We start from the raw sequence: 17,968 nt of genomic DNA on the forward strand, positions 1-17,968 counted from the left end.
TTTTGTTCTGTATAGATTAAGGAACAATAGCAGGCTTTCATCCCAGAAGATGCCCTGGGAAAGTGGTGTGAAGTTGTGTGTTTGAACAGTTAATGCTGCAATATGTAACGTTGTGGGGGACCCGACCAAATTCACATAGAAATGTGAGTTACAGATCTGTCGTTCACATTAAAATCAAGTCTAAGAAGCGGTAGATCTGTTCTATGTGAGCTATGTCTATGCTTCCCGTTCTTCTGTTTCGTTTTTGCATCTTTTACGTTTGGTTTTGTACACCAGCTTCAAACAGCTGAAAATGTAATATTTTTGATTATAGGAAAGATATTTCACAGCAGGTTTTATGGTGCATTGATTATCTACAGTACAATATACATTGCTTGTTTTGTCACATTAACTGAAATTAGGCAAACTATTCGAATTTTAGCAACCAGGAAATGCGATTTATGCATATTGCACCTTTAAGTGATGTATGTTTTACTAATTTTTTTTTTAATTGTGATACTGTGCTGTAAATCAGCACTGATATGCTTATTAGTCTACCGGTCCTAGCTTCATGTTTGTATAAAACAACTTCAGAAAGATTATAACCACACACCATTGCTCTGACAAGCAAACAAATTATTTATATACAAATTATTTATTAAAGTAACCAATGTTTTGGCAGCAAGCTGCCTCTGTCAGGTAAGAGGTATTTCAGACCTGCTCTCTCTCTCTCTCTCTCTCTCTCTCTCTGTCCCAGGTCCTGCTGGTGTTTGCGAAGGAGGATGGTCAAAGCGATGCCTTCTGGTGGGCGTGTGACCGGGCGGGTTTCAGGTGTAACATCGCCCGAACGCCCGAGTCCGCCATCGAGTGTTTCCTGGACAAGAGCCACGAGATTGTAGTCATCGATGGACGCCACTCACGATACTTTGAGGCAGAAGCTGTCTGTCGGTAAACTCAAACTGACTGTGTGTGTGTGTGTGTGTGTGTGTGTGTGTGTGTGATGTGTGTGATGGGCAACGTTGATGGGGCTGGGGGCCACAAAAGAATCTTGCTCACAGGTCGGTGTCCCCGAATCCATACCCTCACATACACACACATTGCATTGTGAGCAAAAAAAATTAGTGGCCACCATCTTGACAGTGGAGTAAAAAAAAATGTTTTAAAAAGTTACTTTTGTGCAATTCCACACATTTTGCCATGGGGTGTAGAGAAAATTATGTAGTTTTAAAGCACGTTTGCTGCAATTGTACACATTTTGCCATGGAGCAGAGAGAAGATTTTACAGTTTTAAAACTAATTTCATGCAATTCTCCACATTTTGCCATAGGGTGGAGAGAGATGTTTGCAATTTTCAATATGATATCTGGGTGACACTGACGAACCAAATCAATGCCCCCCCCACACACACACACACACAGCCGGTAATTCCACCTTGATAACAAGTTTAGATAGCTGGCCTCTAAACTAATTTAGCAATCTAAAAATGTTTAGCTGATCTATGGATTTCACATGACTTGGAATACAGATTTGCATCACAGATACCTTAAAAACATTTAAGGGTGTGCATTATAAAACCAGTCAGTATCTGGTGTGACCACTATTTGCCTCATGCATTGCGACACATCTCCTTTTGCATAGAGTTGATCAGGATGTTAATTGTTAATGTTAATTGTGGCCTGTGGAATGTTGTCCCACTGCTCTTCAATGGCTGTGCGAAGTTGCTAGATATTGGCGGGAACTGGAACACACTGTCGTACACGTCGATCCAGAGCATCCCAAACATGCTTAATGGGTGACATGTCGGGTGAGTATACAGGCCATGGAAGAACTGGGACATTTTCAGCTTGTGCACAGATCCTTGCGACATGGTGCCGTACATTACCATGCTGAAACGTGAGGTGGCGGCGGCGGATTAATGGCAGGACAATGGGCCTCAGGATCTCGTCACGATGTCTCTGAACGTTCAAATTGCCTATCGATAAAATGCAATTGTGTTCATTGTCCGTAGCTTTTGCCTGCCCATACAATTAACACCGCACCATGGGGCACTCTGTTCACAACATTAACATCAGCAAACCGCTCGCCCGCACTTCGCTATATACGTGGTCTGTGGTTGTTAGGCCGGTTGTTAGGCCGGTTGTTAGGCCGGTTGGAATAGTTCAATAATTATCTAACATTCAAGTCTCTGGCAACAGTTCTGGTGGACATTCCTGCAGTCAGCATGCCAATTGCACGCTCCCTCAAAACTTGAGACGTCTGTGTCATTGTGTTGTGTGACAAAACTGTACATTTTAGAGTGGCCTTTTATTGTCCCCCGCACAAGGTGCACCTGTGTAATGATTATGCTGATTAATCAGCTTCTTCATATGCCACACCTGTCAGGTAGATGGATTATCGTGGCAAAGGAGAACAGGGATATAAACTAATTTGTGCACAAAATATGAGAGAAATAAGATTTTTGTGCATATGGAAAATGTCTGCAATAATTTTTTTTGCAGCTCATGAAACATGTTGTGTTTATATTTTTGTTCAGTGTAGATACACTAAAAACTCAAACTGTCCTAATAACAGTATTTATCATGTGGTCAGACCATCATATGCTTCTTTATACAGTATCTAGTGATTAGAGTTATTAGTCACGCATGGTAATATTTTCCCAGAAGCAGAGAGAGTGGCTTTCTCTCTTCTCAATAAAGACCTATCACAAGTATTTTTCTTTCTTTCTTCCTCTCTCTCTCTCTCTCTCTCTCTCTCTCTCTCTCTCTCTCTCTCTCTCTCCTTACTTTCCTCCCTCCCTGCATGTCCCCTGCCAGCCAAGAGGCTTTTGCCATCACTCACATTTATCCTTTCCTCCCACTCTCTCTCCTTCTCTCTCTCTCCTTCCCTCTTTCTCCTTATCTCTCTCCTCTCTCCACCCTTCCCTCTTTCTCCTCTCTCTCTCATCTCTCTCTCTCTCCTTCCCTCTCTCTCCTTCTCTCAAACTCCTTCCCTCTCCCTTCCTCCCTTCCTCCCTCCAGTACATTGTGTCCATGGTGAGCCTGTGCAAAGTAGAGAAATGTTCTCTCATATGCCAATGACATCACTCCTCCACTGCCCAGATGTTTATACTGGCAATCATTCTAAAGCCTCCTCTCGTGTTGTGTGTCTGTCAAATGAAGCGATCAACTCAATCACACTTATTGCTCTCAAACCTGCCTCGTGAGTTAGCGAGGGAATTTGTTTAAGGTAAAGCACAAAAGCACTTCAAGTCTTCGTAGGTCATGTGTATATTTTAACATTTTGTGGTTGTGAAAATATATATTTTTCTTGACCATCTGCGGGATTCCGAGCTCTTCTGTTTTATCCGTCTCTTAGATGATCAATCTCTTGTGTTGTTGATCCAGGTTGATTCGTGCCACAAAGCGCTCAGAACACACAGTCATTCTGGCCGTTGTGCCACAGACGTGAGTATACACGTCTATCAAATCGTAATTGATTGATGGCGTTTATTGCCATTCAAGAGGATTATTTTTCTCACAACTGAAGTTACATACATATTCACACACACACACACCAAATATAATGTTTTCACGTTGATGGTGATAATGACATGCAGTACATGTATGTGTATTCTATAATAATACATGTTGATGGTGATAATGACATGCAGTACATGTATGTGTATTCTATAATAATACATGTTGATGGTGATAATGACATGCAGTACATGTATGTGTATTCTATAATGATACAGTGTTTAGTGAACTATTCACACCCCTTGACTTTTTCCACATTTTGTTCTGTTCCAGCCTGTATTTAAAATGTATTACATTTAGATTTTGTTTCACTGATCGATACACAATACCACATAATGTAGCCTAGTGATTCAGTTTGAATCCCCGAGCTGACTAGGTGAAAAATCTGCCGATGAGCCCTTGAGCAAGGCACTTAACCCTAATTGCTCCTGTAAGTCACTCTGGATAAGCGTGTCTGCTAAATGACTGAAATGTAAATGTCAAAGTGGAATTTTTTGATATAACTTTTTTTTTTAAATGAATACAAAATGAACAGCTGAAATATCTTGAGTCAATAAGTATTCAACCCCTTTGTTATGACAAGCCTAACTAAGTTCAGAAGTAAAAATGTGCTTAGCAAATTGCATAATAAGTTGCATGGACTCATTGCATGTTCAATAACAGTGGTTAACAGGATATTTTAACGACTACCTCATCTCTGTATCCAACACATACACTTATCTGTAAGGTCTCTCAATTGAGTAGTGAAGCACAGATTCAGCCACAAAGACCAATGCTTCGCAATGAGGGGCCACAATTGGTAGATATGTAAAACAAACCCGGCTGAATAGCTCTTTGAGCACGGTGAAGTTCTTAATTTCACTTTGGATGGTGTATCAATACACCCAATCACTACAAAGGTACAGGCATCCTTCCTAACTCGGTTATCGGAGAGGAAGGAAACAGCTTAGGGATTTCACCTTGAGGCTAATGGTGATTTTAAAACAGTTACAGAGTTTAATGGCTCTGTAATGAGAAGGCTGAGGATGGATCAACAACATTGCTCCACAATACTAACCTGACTGCCTAGAGTGAAAAGAAGGAAGCCCAAAAAGAATACAAATATTCCAAAACATGCAACAAGGCACTTAAGTAATACTGCAAAAACTGTGTCAAAGAAATTAACTTTTTTCCTGAAATACAAAGCGTTATGTTTGGGGCAAATCCAACACAACACACTTCATATTTTCAAGCATGTTGGTGGCTGCAATATGTTATGGGTATGCTTGTCATTGGCAAGGACTAGGGAGTTTTTTAGGATAAAAATAAACAGAATACAGCTATAAACACAGGCAAAATGCTAGATGAAAACCTGGTTCAGTTTGCTTTCCAACAGATACTGGGAGAGGAATTCACCTTTCAGCAGTCCAAATCTACACTGGAGTTGCTTACCAAAACAACATTGAATGTTTCTTAGTAGCCTAGTTACAGTTTTGACTTAAATCGGCTTGAAAATCTATGGCAAGACTTGAAAATGGCTGTCGAGCAATGAATTTTAAAAGAATAATGGCCACACAGCTGTAATCTTCTCCAAAGGGGCTTCTACAAAGTATTGACTTAGGGGTGTGAATACTTATGTAAATGAGATATTTATGTATTTCATTTTCAATAAATTTGCAACAATTTCTAAAAACATGTTTTCACGATGTAAATATGGGGTATTGTGTGTAGATGGGTGAGAAACAAAATATATTTATTCCGTTTTGAATTCAGGCTGTAACACAACAAAATGTGAAATAAGTCAAGGGGTATGAATACTTTCTGAAGGCACTGTATATCTTATGTGAGCTGAGGATGATAATGTCATAGTGTGTACTGCCTATGCTGTTCTCTCTACTCTAAAGGCCTTCAGGTCAGGAGGAGCAGTCTGTTCTTCCTCTCCTCTGCGCTGGACTCAGCAGAGTATGCACTCTTCTCCTTCTATGTTCTCTATGTACTATACGGGGAAGAGGGGATAGGACTTTATATGGCATGACATCTGCCCCCACCGTCTCCTCTGGGACTCTGTAAAGTGTACTGAGCCAGACAACTCAAAACACTCATGCTATCCTATCATCCATCTGCTGAGTCAGTCAGTCAGCCAGTCAGTTAGCTCATCTTATACACACATCACAGTGTTTACCAACTGTTCTGTACTTTATTGTATGTGAGCAGGCTATTTAACATATCAGGTCAGAGCTCTCATCACATGTCCTACCGCCAGGCTCATAGCTGACCATGTTGGTCATATTTCACTTCATCTCTCTCTCTCTCTCTCTCTCTCTCTCTCTCTCTCTCTCTCTCTCTGTCTCTCTCTGTCAGAGGTATGTGGAGAACAGTAGTGTCTCTGCCTGCTATAATGAGTTGCTCCAGATTGAACATGGAGAGGTGCGCTGCCAGTTCAAACTCAGGTACATTGGGCCTCACACACAGACACACACACACACACACACACACACACACACACACACACACACACACACACACACACACACACACACACACACACACACACATACACACACACACTATGTATGACTAAACAGATCACTCTCTCTTACCTCCCTCAGGGCTTGTAACTCAGTCTTCACTGCTCTGGACCACTGTCAGGAGGCTGTGGAGATCACCAGTGAAGACCATGTGATACAGGTATACACACACACCATTGGCGTAGCGAAAACCCTGCAGCCCCTCCACGGAGGGGGCCCACAAGCTCTGGGGGCCATGCACTGGTCATCTCATATTTACAGTTGAAGTTGGACATTTACATGCACTTTAGCCAAGTACATTTAAACTCAGTCTTTCACAATTCCTGACATTTAATCCTAGTAAAAATTCCCAGTCTTAGGTCAGTTAGGATCACCATTTTATTTTAAGAATGTGAAATGTCAGAATAATAGTAGAGAGAATGATTTATTTCAGCTTTTATTTATTTCATCACATTCCCAGTGGGTCAGAAGTTTACATACACTCAATTAGTATTTAGTAGGATTGCCTTTACATTGTTTAACTTGAGTCAAACGTTTCAGGTAGCCTTCCACAAGCGTCCCACAATAAGTTGGGTGAATTTTGTCCCATTCCTCCTGACAGAACTGGTGTAAGTGAGTCAGGTTTGTCGGCCTCCTTGCTCACACACACTTTTTCAGTTCTGCCCACAAAGTTTCTACAGGATTGAGGTCAGGACTTTGTGATGGCCACTCCAACACATTGACTTTGTCATCCTTAAGCCATTTTGGAACTTTGGAAGTTGGGAAAAAATGGTGCCGGAGGAGATGGCCGCCGTTTTACGGTCTCCTAACCAATTGTGTTATTATGTGGGGTTTTTGCGATATTTGTAAATGATTTTGTACATAATGTTACTGCAACAATATCTTACGGCAGAAAAGAGCTTCTGGACATCAGGACAGCGATCACTCACCTCGGGTTAGACAAAGAGCTTCTGGATATCAGGACAGCGATCACTCACCTCGGATTAGACAAAGAGCTTCTGGACATCAGGACAGCGATCACTCACCTCGGATTAGACAAAGAGCTTCTGGATATCAGGACAGCGATCACTCACCTCGGATTAGACAAAGAGCTTCTGGACATCAGGACAGCGATCACTCACCTCGGATTAGACAAAGAGTTTCTGGATATCAGGACAGCGATCACTCACCTCGGATTAGACAAAGAGCTTCTGGATATCAGGACAGCGATCACTCACCTCGGATTAGACAAAGAGCTTCTGGATATCAGGACAGCGATCACTCACCTCGGATTAGACAAAGACTTTTTTCAACAACAACAACAACAGCAGCAAGCAGGACTCACACGATATTCTCCAAACACCCCGCAGGGCAGACATCCCAATTATTTGCATAAGGAAGCGACGCAGAGGAAGTAGAGCCGGATGCCTCGTCCGGACCCCCAGAAGGCGAGTAAGGAAAGCTGCCGTTACCGTCGATGTTACTCGCCGACATGCAATCGTTGGAAAATAAACTAGACGAGGTAAGATCACGAATATCCTACCAACGGGACATCAAAAACTGTAATATCCTATGTTTCACGGAATCGTGGCTGAATGACGACATAGGCAGGATACACGCTTCACCGGCAAGATAGAACAGCACACTCCGGGACGAGGAAGGGCGGTCTGTGCATATTTGTGAACAACAGCTGATGCACGAAATCTATGGAAGTCTCTAGATTTTGGTCGCCTAAAGTAGAGTATATTGTGATAAATTGCAGGCCACACTACTTGCCTAGAGAGTTCTCAGCTATACTTTTTGTGGCTGTTTATTTACCACCACAATCAGATGCGGGCACTAAGACCTCACTCAGTCAGCTGTATAAGGAAATAAGCAAACAGGAAACCACTCACCTAGAGGCGGCGCTCCTAGTGGCCGGAGACTTTAATGCAGGGAAACTTAAATCAGTTCTACCAATCAACATGTTAAATGTGCAACCAGAGGGAAAAAAATTATACGCGTACAAAGCTCTCCCTCGCCCTCCATTTGGTAAATTCGACCACAACTCTATCCTCCTGATTCCTGCTTACAAGCAAACATTAAAGCAGGAAGCACCAGTGACTCGGTCTATAAAAAAAATGGTTAGATGAAGCAGATGCTAAACTACAGGACTGTTTTGCTATCACAGACTGGAACATGTTCCGGGATTCTTCTGATGACATTGAGGAATACACCACATCAGTCACTGGCTTTATCAATAAGTGCATTGAGGACATCGTCCCCCACAGTGACTGTACGTACATACCCCAACCAGAAGCCATGGATTACAGGCAACATTCACACTGAGCTAAAGGGTAGAGCTGCCGCTTTCAGGGTGCGGGACTCTAACCCGGAAGCTTACAAGAAATCCAGCTATGCCCTGCGACGAACCATATAACAGGCAAAGCGTCAATACAGGGCTAAGATTGAATCATACTACACCGGCTCCGATGCTCGTCAGATGTGGCAGGGCTTGCAAACTATTACAGACTACAAAGGGAAGCACAGCCGCGAGCTGCCCAGTGACATGAGCCTACCAGACGAGCTAAATCACTTCTATGCTCGCTTCGAGGCAAGCAACAGGCATGCATGAGAGCATCAGCTGTTCCAGATGACTGTGTGATCACGCTCTCCGTAGCCGACGTGAGTAAGATGTTTAAACAGGTCAACATACACAAGGCTGCAGGGCCAGACGGATTACCAGGACGTGTGCTCCGGGCATGTGCTGACCAACTGGCAGATGTCTTGACTGACATTTTCAACATGTCCCTGATTGAGTCTGTAATACCAACATGCTTCAAGCAGACCACCATAGTCCCTGTGCCCAAGAACACAAAGGCAACCTGCCTAAATCACTACAGACCCGTAGCACTCACGTCTGTAGCCATGAAGTGTTTTGAAAGGCTGGTAATGGCTCACATCAACACCATTATCCCAGAAACCTTAGACCCACTCCAATTTGCATACCGCCCAAACAGATCCACAGATGATGCAATCTCTATTGCACTCCACACTGCCCTTTCCCACCTGGACAAAAGGAACACCTATGTGAGAATGCTATTCATTGACTACAGCTCAGCGTTCAACACCATAGTACCCTCAAAGCTCATCACTAAGCTAAAGAACCTGGGACTAAACACCTCCCTCTGAAACAGGATCCTGGACTTCCTGACGGGTTGCCCCCAGGTGGTGAGGGTAGGTAGCAACACATCTACCACACTGATCCTCAACACTGGAGCTCCCCAGGGGTGCGTGCTCAGTCCCCTCCTGTACTCCCTGTTCACCCACGACTGCATGGCCAGGCACGAGTCCAACACCATCATTAAGTTTGCAGACGACACAACAGTGGTAGGCCTGATCACTGACAACGACGAGACAGCCTATAGGGAGGAGGTCAGATACATTTACATTACATTTAAGTCATTTAGCAGACGCTCTTATCCAGAGCGACTTACAAATTGGGACCTGGCCGGGTGGTGCCAGAATAACAACCAATCCCTCAACGTAACCAAGATTAAGGAGATGATTGTGGACTACAGGAAAATAAGCACCGAGCAGGTCCCCATTCTCATCGACGGGGCAGGTTGAGAGCTTCAAATTCCTTGTTGTCCACATCAACAACAAACTAGAATGGTCCAAACACACCAAGACAGTCGTGAAGAGGGCACGACAAAGCCTATTCCCCCTCAGGAAACTAAAAAGATTTGGCATGGGTCCTCAGATCCTCAAAAGGTTCTACAGCTGAAACATCGAGAGCATCCTGACCGGTTGCATCACTACCTGGTACGGCAATTGCCTCTGCCTCTGACCGCAATACAATACATTACTGGGGCAAAGCTGCCTGCCATCCAGGACCTCTACACCAGGCGGTGTCAGAGGAAGGCCCTAAAAATTGTCAAAGACCCCAGCCACCCCCAGTCAAAGACTGTTCTCTCTACTACCGCATGGCAAGCGGTACCGGAGTGCCAAGTCTAGGACAAAAAGGCTTCTCAACAGTTTTTCCCCCAAAGCCATAAGACTTCTGAACAGGTAACCAATGGTTACCCGGACTATTTACATTATGTGCCCCCCCAATCCCTTTATTAAGCTGCTGCTACTTTCTGTTTATCTTATATGGATAGTCACTTTAACTACACATCCATGTACATACTCCCTCAATTGGCCCGACCAACCAGTGCTCCCGCACATTGGCTAACTGAGCTATCTGCATTCTGTCCCACCTCCTGCCATCTCCTCTTTTTACACTACTGCTACTCTCTGTTCATCATATATGCATAGTCACTTTAACTATGCCTACATGTACTGTAGATACTACCTCAATCAGCCTGACTAACTGTATATAGCCTTGCTACTCATATTCTCAAATGTATTTTTACTGTTGTTGTAGTTCTTTACTTACACACACACACACATACATTTTTTTTGCACTATTGGTTAGAGCCTGTAATTAAGCATTTCACTGTAAGGTCTACACCTGTTGTATTCTGCGAACGTGACAAATAAACTTTGATTTAATTTAATTTGATGCTTGGGGTCATTGTCCATTTGGAAGACCCATTTGCGACCAAGCTTTAACTTCCTGACTGATGTCTTGAGATGTTGCTTCAATATATCCACATCATTTTCCTTCCTCATGATGCCACCTAGTTTGTGAAGTGCACCAGTCCCTCCTGTAGCAAAGCACCCCCTCAACATGATGCTGTCACCCCCGTGCTTCACGGTTGGGATGGTGTTCTTCGGCTTGCAAGCCTCCCCCTTTTCCTCCAAACATAACGATGGTCATTATGGCCAAATAGTTCTATTTTTGTTTCATCAGACCAGAGGACATTTGATTTGCACTTTTCACACCAAAGTACGTTCATCTCTAGCAGACAGAACGCGTCTCCTTCCTTTTATTTTTTTAACCTTTTATTTAACTAGGCAAGTCAGTTAAGAACAAATTCTTATGTTCAGAACGACAGATTTGTACCTTGTCAGCTCGGGGATTTGAACTTGCAACCTTCCTAGTCCAACGCTCTAACCACTAGGCTACCCTGCCGCCCCTCATTCCTGAGCGGTATGATGGCTGTGTTGTCCCATGGTGTTTATACTCGCGTACTATTCTATGTACAGATGAACGTGGTACCTTCAGGCGTTTGGAAATTGCTTCCAAGCATGTACCAGACTTGTGGAGGTCTACAATTATGTCAATTCGCCTATCAGAAGCTTCTAAAGCCGTGACATCATTTTCTGGAATTTTCCAAGCCCTTTAAAAGCACAGTCAATTTAGTGTATGTAAACTTCTGACCCACTGGAATTGTGATACAGTGAATTATAAGTGAACTAATCTGTCTGTAAACAATTGTTGGAAAAATGATTTGTGTCATGCACAATGTAGCTCTCCTAACCGACTTGCAAAACTATAGTTTGTTAATAAGAAATTTGTGGAGTGGTTGAAAGACGAGTTTTAATGACTCCAACCTAAGTGTATGTAAACTTCCGACTTCAACTGTATGTTCAAATCTTTCCAAAGCTGAGCCAAGCCAAAAACACATAAACCAATCAAGTCAATAGGCATGCTTCGAAGTGTGTTAATAAAACATTACATGAAGCCTATGTATCACATAGGACTCGAGCAACAGGCTAGAGACTTGCCCTCACAAATTGACTTGGGGAATTCCAATATCCCCCTGACAGCTAACCATATGAACCGGTCAGTTTACTGTGTCACTATTACTGCTGGGGATTATCAATCATTTTGACAGTAACCCCCCTTTTTAATTTGCACATGTAGCAAGCCAAGTGTTTGTGTTGACCAATCTACATTGGTATGGGTGAGTCAGGCAGACAATAGTCTTCATGCATCGTGCATCTAGTTCAAAAAAGTGAAGGGAAATCAGGTCAGACTCTTGATATGGATGGAGAGTATGTTCTTCAAGATGGATAAAGACAAGGCCAGACCAAGTGGTGCACGAAAACAACGCAAGAAAGCGTTACCTGATCAAGGTCGTGCCAAATTACCGAATTACCAACTCGTCCTCAACCGGCGAAACACCATCGCAGGCAGAAGCTAGTAGGCTTACTTACGTAGCAGCCTACCAGTCCCGACCACTGTCCCCCATCCCGGCCATTACAGTGGCCTTCCTCCTCCTCTTCGTCCTGCCCTCGAGAACAGTGGCAGTTCCTCTAGTGAGAGTGCCGGCCCACCTTCTCCTCCTCCTCCTCCTCTCCCAGAAAACTAAGCTGATGACTGCCGGAGACCCAGCGGCAGCTCATGAGAGCAACCCCCCTTCTGTGAACACCGGTAAGCCTACGAGTGATGAGACAGATGTTCCTGTAGGCTCTGGAGCCCTATAGCTTCATGAAACATAAACGTTAGGCTTAACATGAGATAATGACAACCACATCATCTGATAGCATATCGATAGGCAGCCGCGTAGACGTTGCAATTTCAGAACCATGGACAGCGATCGATAGTATATGCTTTGTGAGTGGCTGAAGCGTTTTTTAAAAATGTAGGGAGGGGAGTGCCCAAACTCGGACTTTGCCGTGGTCGAGAAACTACGCTACGCGCGCACACACACACGCACACACAAAACGCAGTCGGTCTTGACCTTTGCTGGGTCGTTTAGGTATTCAGTGAAATGATGGTGAAATAAATCAAGTTAAAATGGAAAAACCAATCCATCTCTCTCCCTCCTCCCCCAGTATGTGAACCCGGCATTTGAGTGCATGATGGGATACCACAAGGGAGAGTTGATAGGGAAAGAGCTGACGGAACTCCCGAAGAGTGACAAGAACCGAGCAGATCTTCTAGACACCATCAACACCTGCATCAAGAAAGGAAAGGTGAGAGAGTATTAGACACTGAAAAACCTCGGGACCTCATTGAAGAACATCCAACTATTCATCTAGATTTTTTTTCTCCTGTGTTTTCTATTCAGTTTTCCGATTGTAATTCTCTAGGAGTGTTATGGCGTCGCCTGACTGTAGCTTTCTCTAAGTCTAGGAGTGGCAGGGGATCTACTACGCCAGGAGGAAGTCGGGTGACAGCATACAGCAGCACGTCAAGATCACGCCTGTGATTGGCCAGGGAGGGTAAGTCACCTTCACCCCTTAAATAACACGTTTATCAACTCTGGCAAGCCGCTGTCTTCCTCAGTAGATGTTCTTGGGTAAAATCACTGGGGAAGCGAAGCCAATAAAAAAGCCAAAAAGCCAAATTGTGTAATTTCCTGTATAATCCATTTGTTCAGACTCCACCGTGATATACAATAAGGTCATGACAACAAACAGTCACACAGTGGCGGCATGAAGTCAACTACACATACGTTTGTTTCATCACAAAACCAGAGAGCAACATCTGTCTGGTGAATTCCACAAAGCAAATATTGCACATTTTTGTTACGTTACAGCCTTATTCTGAAATTGATTAAATTGTTATTTTCCCTCATCAATCTACACACAATACCCTATAATGACAAAGCAAAAACAGGTTTTTAGAAATTTTGCAACTCTATAAAAAGTAATATACACTAACGTTCAAAAGTTTCTTAGAAATGTCCCTGTTTTTGAAAGAAAAGCAATTTTTTTTGTCCATTAAAATAACATCAAATTGATCAGAAATACAGTGTAGACATTGTTAATGTTGTAAATTACTTTTGTTGCTGGAAACGGCTGATTTTTAATGGAATATCTACAGAGACCCATTATCAGCAACCATCACTCTTGTGTTCCAATGGCACGTTGTGTTAGCTAATCCAGGTTTATCATTTAAAAGGCTAATTGATCATTGGAAAAGTATTTTGCAATTTTGTTAGCACAGCTAGAAACTGTTGTCCTGATTAAAGAAGCAATAAAACTGGCCTTCAGACTAGTTGAGTATCTGGAGCATCAGCATTTGTGGGTTCGATTACAGGCTCAAAATGGCCAGAAACAAATAACTTTCTTCTGAAACTCGTCAGTCTATTATTGTTCTGGTAAATGAAGGCTATTCCATGCGAGAAATTGCCAAGAAACTGAAGATCTCGTACAACGCTGTGTACTACTCCCTTCACAGAACAGTGAAACTGTCTCTAACCAGAATAGAAAGAGGAGTGGGAGGCCCCGGTGCACAATTGAGCAAGAGGACAAGTACATTAGAGTGTCTAGTTTGAGAAACAGATGCCTCACAAGTCCTCAACTGGCAGCTTCATTAAATAGTACCCGCAAAACACCAGTCTCAACCTCAACAGTGAATAGGCGACTCCTGGATTATGGCCTTCTAGGCAGAGTTGCATAGAAAATGCCATATCTCAGACTGGCCAATAAAAAGAAAAGATTAAGATGGGCAAAAGAACACAGACACTGGACAGATGAACTCTGCCTAGAAGGCCAGTATCGCCTCTTATGTAAATAAGGTATTTCTGTTTTTTAATTTTAATACACTTGCAACAATTATGGGGTTTTGTGTGTAGATTGATGAATATTTGTTTTTCAATTTAATCAATTTTATAATGAGGATGTAATGTAACAAAATGTGGAAATAGTGAAGGGGTCTGAATACTTTCTGAATGCACTGTATATGCTTAGTTTAATACACTGGAAAAAATAAAGTTTAAGATACCAAAAACAATTTAGTCCGATCAATGTTTCTAAATATCATGTGCCTGTCCATGGTCCTGATTTCTGTCTGTGTGTGTGTTTGCGCACAATTGAAAAAATGAAAGGCTTTTGTAGACTAGTTGAATGCCAATGCCATCCTCTTCTCTTTCATGTTGGCAAAATGGTCTATGGCTCTGTCATACAGTATGCTTTTAGTTTTGTTTTCATTGGCTACTTAGCTGAAATGCTTGCGAGCCTAACTTCCTCTCATGGGCAGCAATGAACCAGCTAAGCTAGCTAGTTAACGTGATGGTACTTGCTACATCTAGGCTACATATTGAACTTCAATCGTCTCAGGCCAGTGTCACAACATATTCATTTATGATAAGATCAGAACCGCTGTCTTAATCGTTTGGCGTAAAAAGAGAATTAAGTCAAAACCACAAGTCCAAATCCACATCTCTGTCCATGGCTTAGGAACGGGCCGGTTTTGCAAGCTAACTACTGCAGGACATCAACACAAGCAGACAAGAATGATGACATTTTGCTTAGGATGTGATTTGATTGGTGCGAAGCCAAATCCAAACAGGTCTCCATTGGGGGGTGTTTTTCTGCGCCAGGACAACCCACAGTTGAGCTCAACTCTGATTGGCTAATTATTTTAAAATAAGTTTTTTCAAGGGAGGCCAAATCGAATGCTACGGGCGGACACATGTCATACTCTTTCTGTCCAGACAGCATCAGATACATGGGCTACACATACTGAGACAGAGGGGCGCTGTTTCCCTCGCTTGGATGATTTCTCCGGTGAGATTCAGCCACTTGCGAATTGACAGAAAACAATCATTTTTATTTTTGGGGGTCAAATATTTGTGGAAGCCTGGCTTCCCTTGGCATCCATGAATACACGCCACTGGTCTTCCTTACAGTTAATTGGTTGTTAACTGGTTTTTAACTGGTTATTAACTGGTTGTTTAAATGGTTAACTGGTGGTTGGCAGGTTGTTAACTGGTAACTGGCTACATATGGTTCCCAATCTAATATGCTTTTCTTTCAATCTCTTTACAGAAAGATCCGCCATTTTGTGTCCATCAAGAGGCCCCACAGTGACAACAACAAACAGGTGAGCCATGCAGCCAGTAGTTAGATAAACAGGCATGAAAGTTTATTTTTATGTTTCGTGTAACCAGAGCAGTCAAGGTGGTCTTAATCGTTGGTAGATAGCTACATTACCTATTCTTCAACTATGTGTACATAAGAGAAATATATACCCCGTCAAGAAAATAAAAAAACATTTATTGATCTCCCCTTTTTTTCTGTCAAGTATAACTCATATGGCCTCAAGGTTTTGTGGATCAATGGCAGCTCTATGCTGTATGGAAGGCAGGTGGTGTTTCCTGTGCTTTTCCCTTATATGCTAGCATTGTAGCTATATGGTACACATGCAACCTCAAGTGGTTCAGGGACAGCCCTATGGTAGCCATGTGAAGACCATTTTTCTACTACTGTATGATGCCTTTCATTGCAGTACAATGTGTATGGCAACTACCTCTGCATCCGACCGCAAGGCTCCCTGCCACCCAGGACCACTATACCAGGCTGTGTCAGAGGAAAGACCTAAAAATTGGCAAAGACTCCAGCCACAGTCTGTTCTCTCTGCTACCGCACGGCAAGTGGTACCGTGGCAACAAGTCTGCGACCAAAAGGCTCCTGAACAGCTTCTATCCCAAAGCCATACGACTGCTGAACAGTTCATTAAATGGCTACCCAGACTTTCTGCTTTCCACCCCCTACCTACATGTGCATAGTACTTCCATCAATCATCGAAACGACATGTACATATTACCTCAATCAATCTCCCCAACTACCTTGTACCTCCTGCACTGACTCAGTACCAACTACCTTGTACCTCCTGCACTGACTCAGTACCAGCTACCTTGTACCTCCTGCACTGACTCAGTACCAACAACCTTGTACCTCCTGCACTGACTCAGTACCAACTACCTTGTACCTCCTGCACTGACTCAGTACCAACTACCTTGTACCTCCTGCACTGACTCAGTACCAGCTACCTTGTACCTCCTGCACTGACTCAGTACCAACTACCTTGTACCTCCTGAACTGACTCAGTACCAACTACCTTGTACCTCCTGCACTGACTCAGTACCAACTACCTTGTACCTCCTGCACTGACTCAGTACCAGCTACCTTGTACCTCCTGCACTGACTCAGTACCAACTACCTTGTACCTCCTGAACTGACTCAGTACCAACTACCTTGTACCTCCTGCACTGACTCAGTACCAACTACCTTGTACCTCCTGCACTGACTCAGTACCAACTACCTTGTACCTCCTGCACTGACTCAGTACCAACTACCTTGTACCTCCTGCACTGACTCAGTACCAACTACCTTGTACCTCCTGCACTGACTCAGTACCAGCTACCTTGTACCTCCTGCACTGACTCAGTACCAACTACCTTGTACCTCCTGAACTGACTCAGTACCAACTACCTTGTACCTCCTGCACTGACTCAGTACCAACTACCTTGTACCTCCTGCACTGACTCAGTACCAACTACCTTGTACCTCCTGCACTGACTCAGTACCAACTACCTTGTACCTCCTGCACTGACTCAGTACCAACTACCTTGTACCTCCTGCACTGACTCAGTACCAGCTACCTTGTACCTCCTGCACTGACTCAGTACCAGCTACCTTGTACCTCCTGCACTGACTCAGTACCAACTACCTTGTACCTCCTGCACTGACTCAGTACCAGTGCTCCTTGTATATAACCCGTATATAGCCTTGTTATTGTTATTTTATTGTTACTAGTTTCTTTTGCTCTATTTGTTAATTTTCTTACTTTTCAACTGCATTGTTGGGAAATTGGCTCATTAGTAAGCATTTCACGGTAAAGTCTACACTTGTACGTTACAAATGTCATTTCATTTGAATTTGTTGGCCTCGCGTGTTCCATACCAGTCTGACAGACAGCACTATGCTATGTGGTAGTCATTGCTTGTCCACTCTACTGTGTATGTACAGTACCATGTGAGTAAGAGAAGGTGTCTAATGTCTGTGTAAGTTGCTTTGGCATGCTAGCATTGTTATGGCATTTATGGCATTTGTAGTCTACAGTGGCCTGTATTGTTTTGGCTTGCTCACGAGCACGTGGTGCTCAGTAGGGTTGTAGGCTAAGAGCTAGTGTTCATGCTAAGCTAAGCTAGCGCTAAGCTACAATAAGCATCCCCTGCTAAGGCCTGAGAGGGCTAGCAGCCAGACACCGCCAGAGCTATTAATACCTTCAGGCCAAGTTAGCTGTTCTCTGACCTGTGCTACGCTAGGCTAGCTAGCCGCTGCCTTTCATCTGCTGTCTCTGACTGGCGGTGAGTCCAATGT

The 17,968-nt window shown here is 43.3% G+C and overlaps 1 protein-coding gene across 2 annotated transcripts in view; it reads left to right on the forward strand.

The window, feature by feature from the left end:
- Positions 1-17,968, forward strand: part of LOC115147172 (high affinity cAMP-specific and IBMX-insensitive 3',5'-cyclic phosphodiesterase 8B) — a 95,320-nt gene that overhangs the window by 40,142 nt on the left and 37,210 nt on the right. For both annotated transcript variants that reach the window (XM_029689238.2, XM_029689239.2), the window contains exons 3-10: positions 737-927; positions 3,363-3,422; positions 5,378-5,435; positions 5,835-5,923; positions 6,083-6,161; positions 12,689-12,829; positions 12,990-13,078; positions 15,632-15,686. In XM_029689238.2, the coding sequence (XP_029545098.2) occupies positions 737-927; positions 3,363-3,422; positions 5,378-5,435; positions 5,835-5,923; positions 6,083-6,161; positions 12,689-12,829; positions 12,990-13,078; positions 15,632-15,686 (762 nt within the window). The remainder of the gene's footprint in view (positions 1-736; positions 928-3,362; positions 3,423-5,377; positions 5,436-5,834; positions 5,924-6,082; positions 6,162-12,688; positions 12,830-12,989; positions 13,079-15,631; positions 15,687-17,968) is intronic.

This window comes from Oncorhynchus nerka, linkage group LG19 (genome assembly GCF_034236695.1).
Source record: "Oncorhynchus nerka isolate Pitt River linkage group LG19, Oner_Uvic_2.0, whole genome shotgun sequence".
In the NCBI taxonomy this organism is placed as follows: Eukaryota; Metazoa; Chordata; class Actinopteri; order Salmoniformes; family Salmonidae; genus Oncorhynchus; species Oncorhynchus nerka.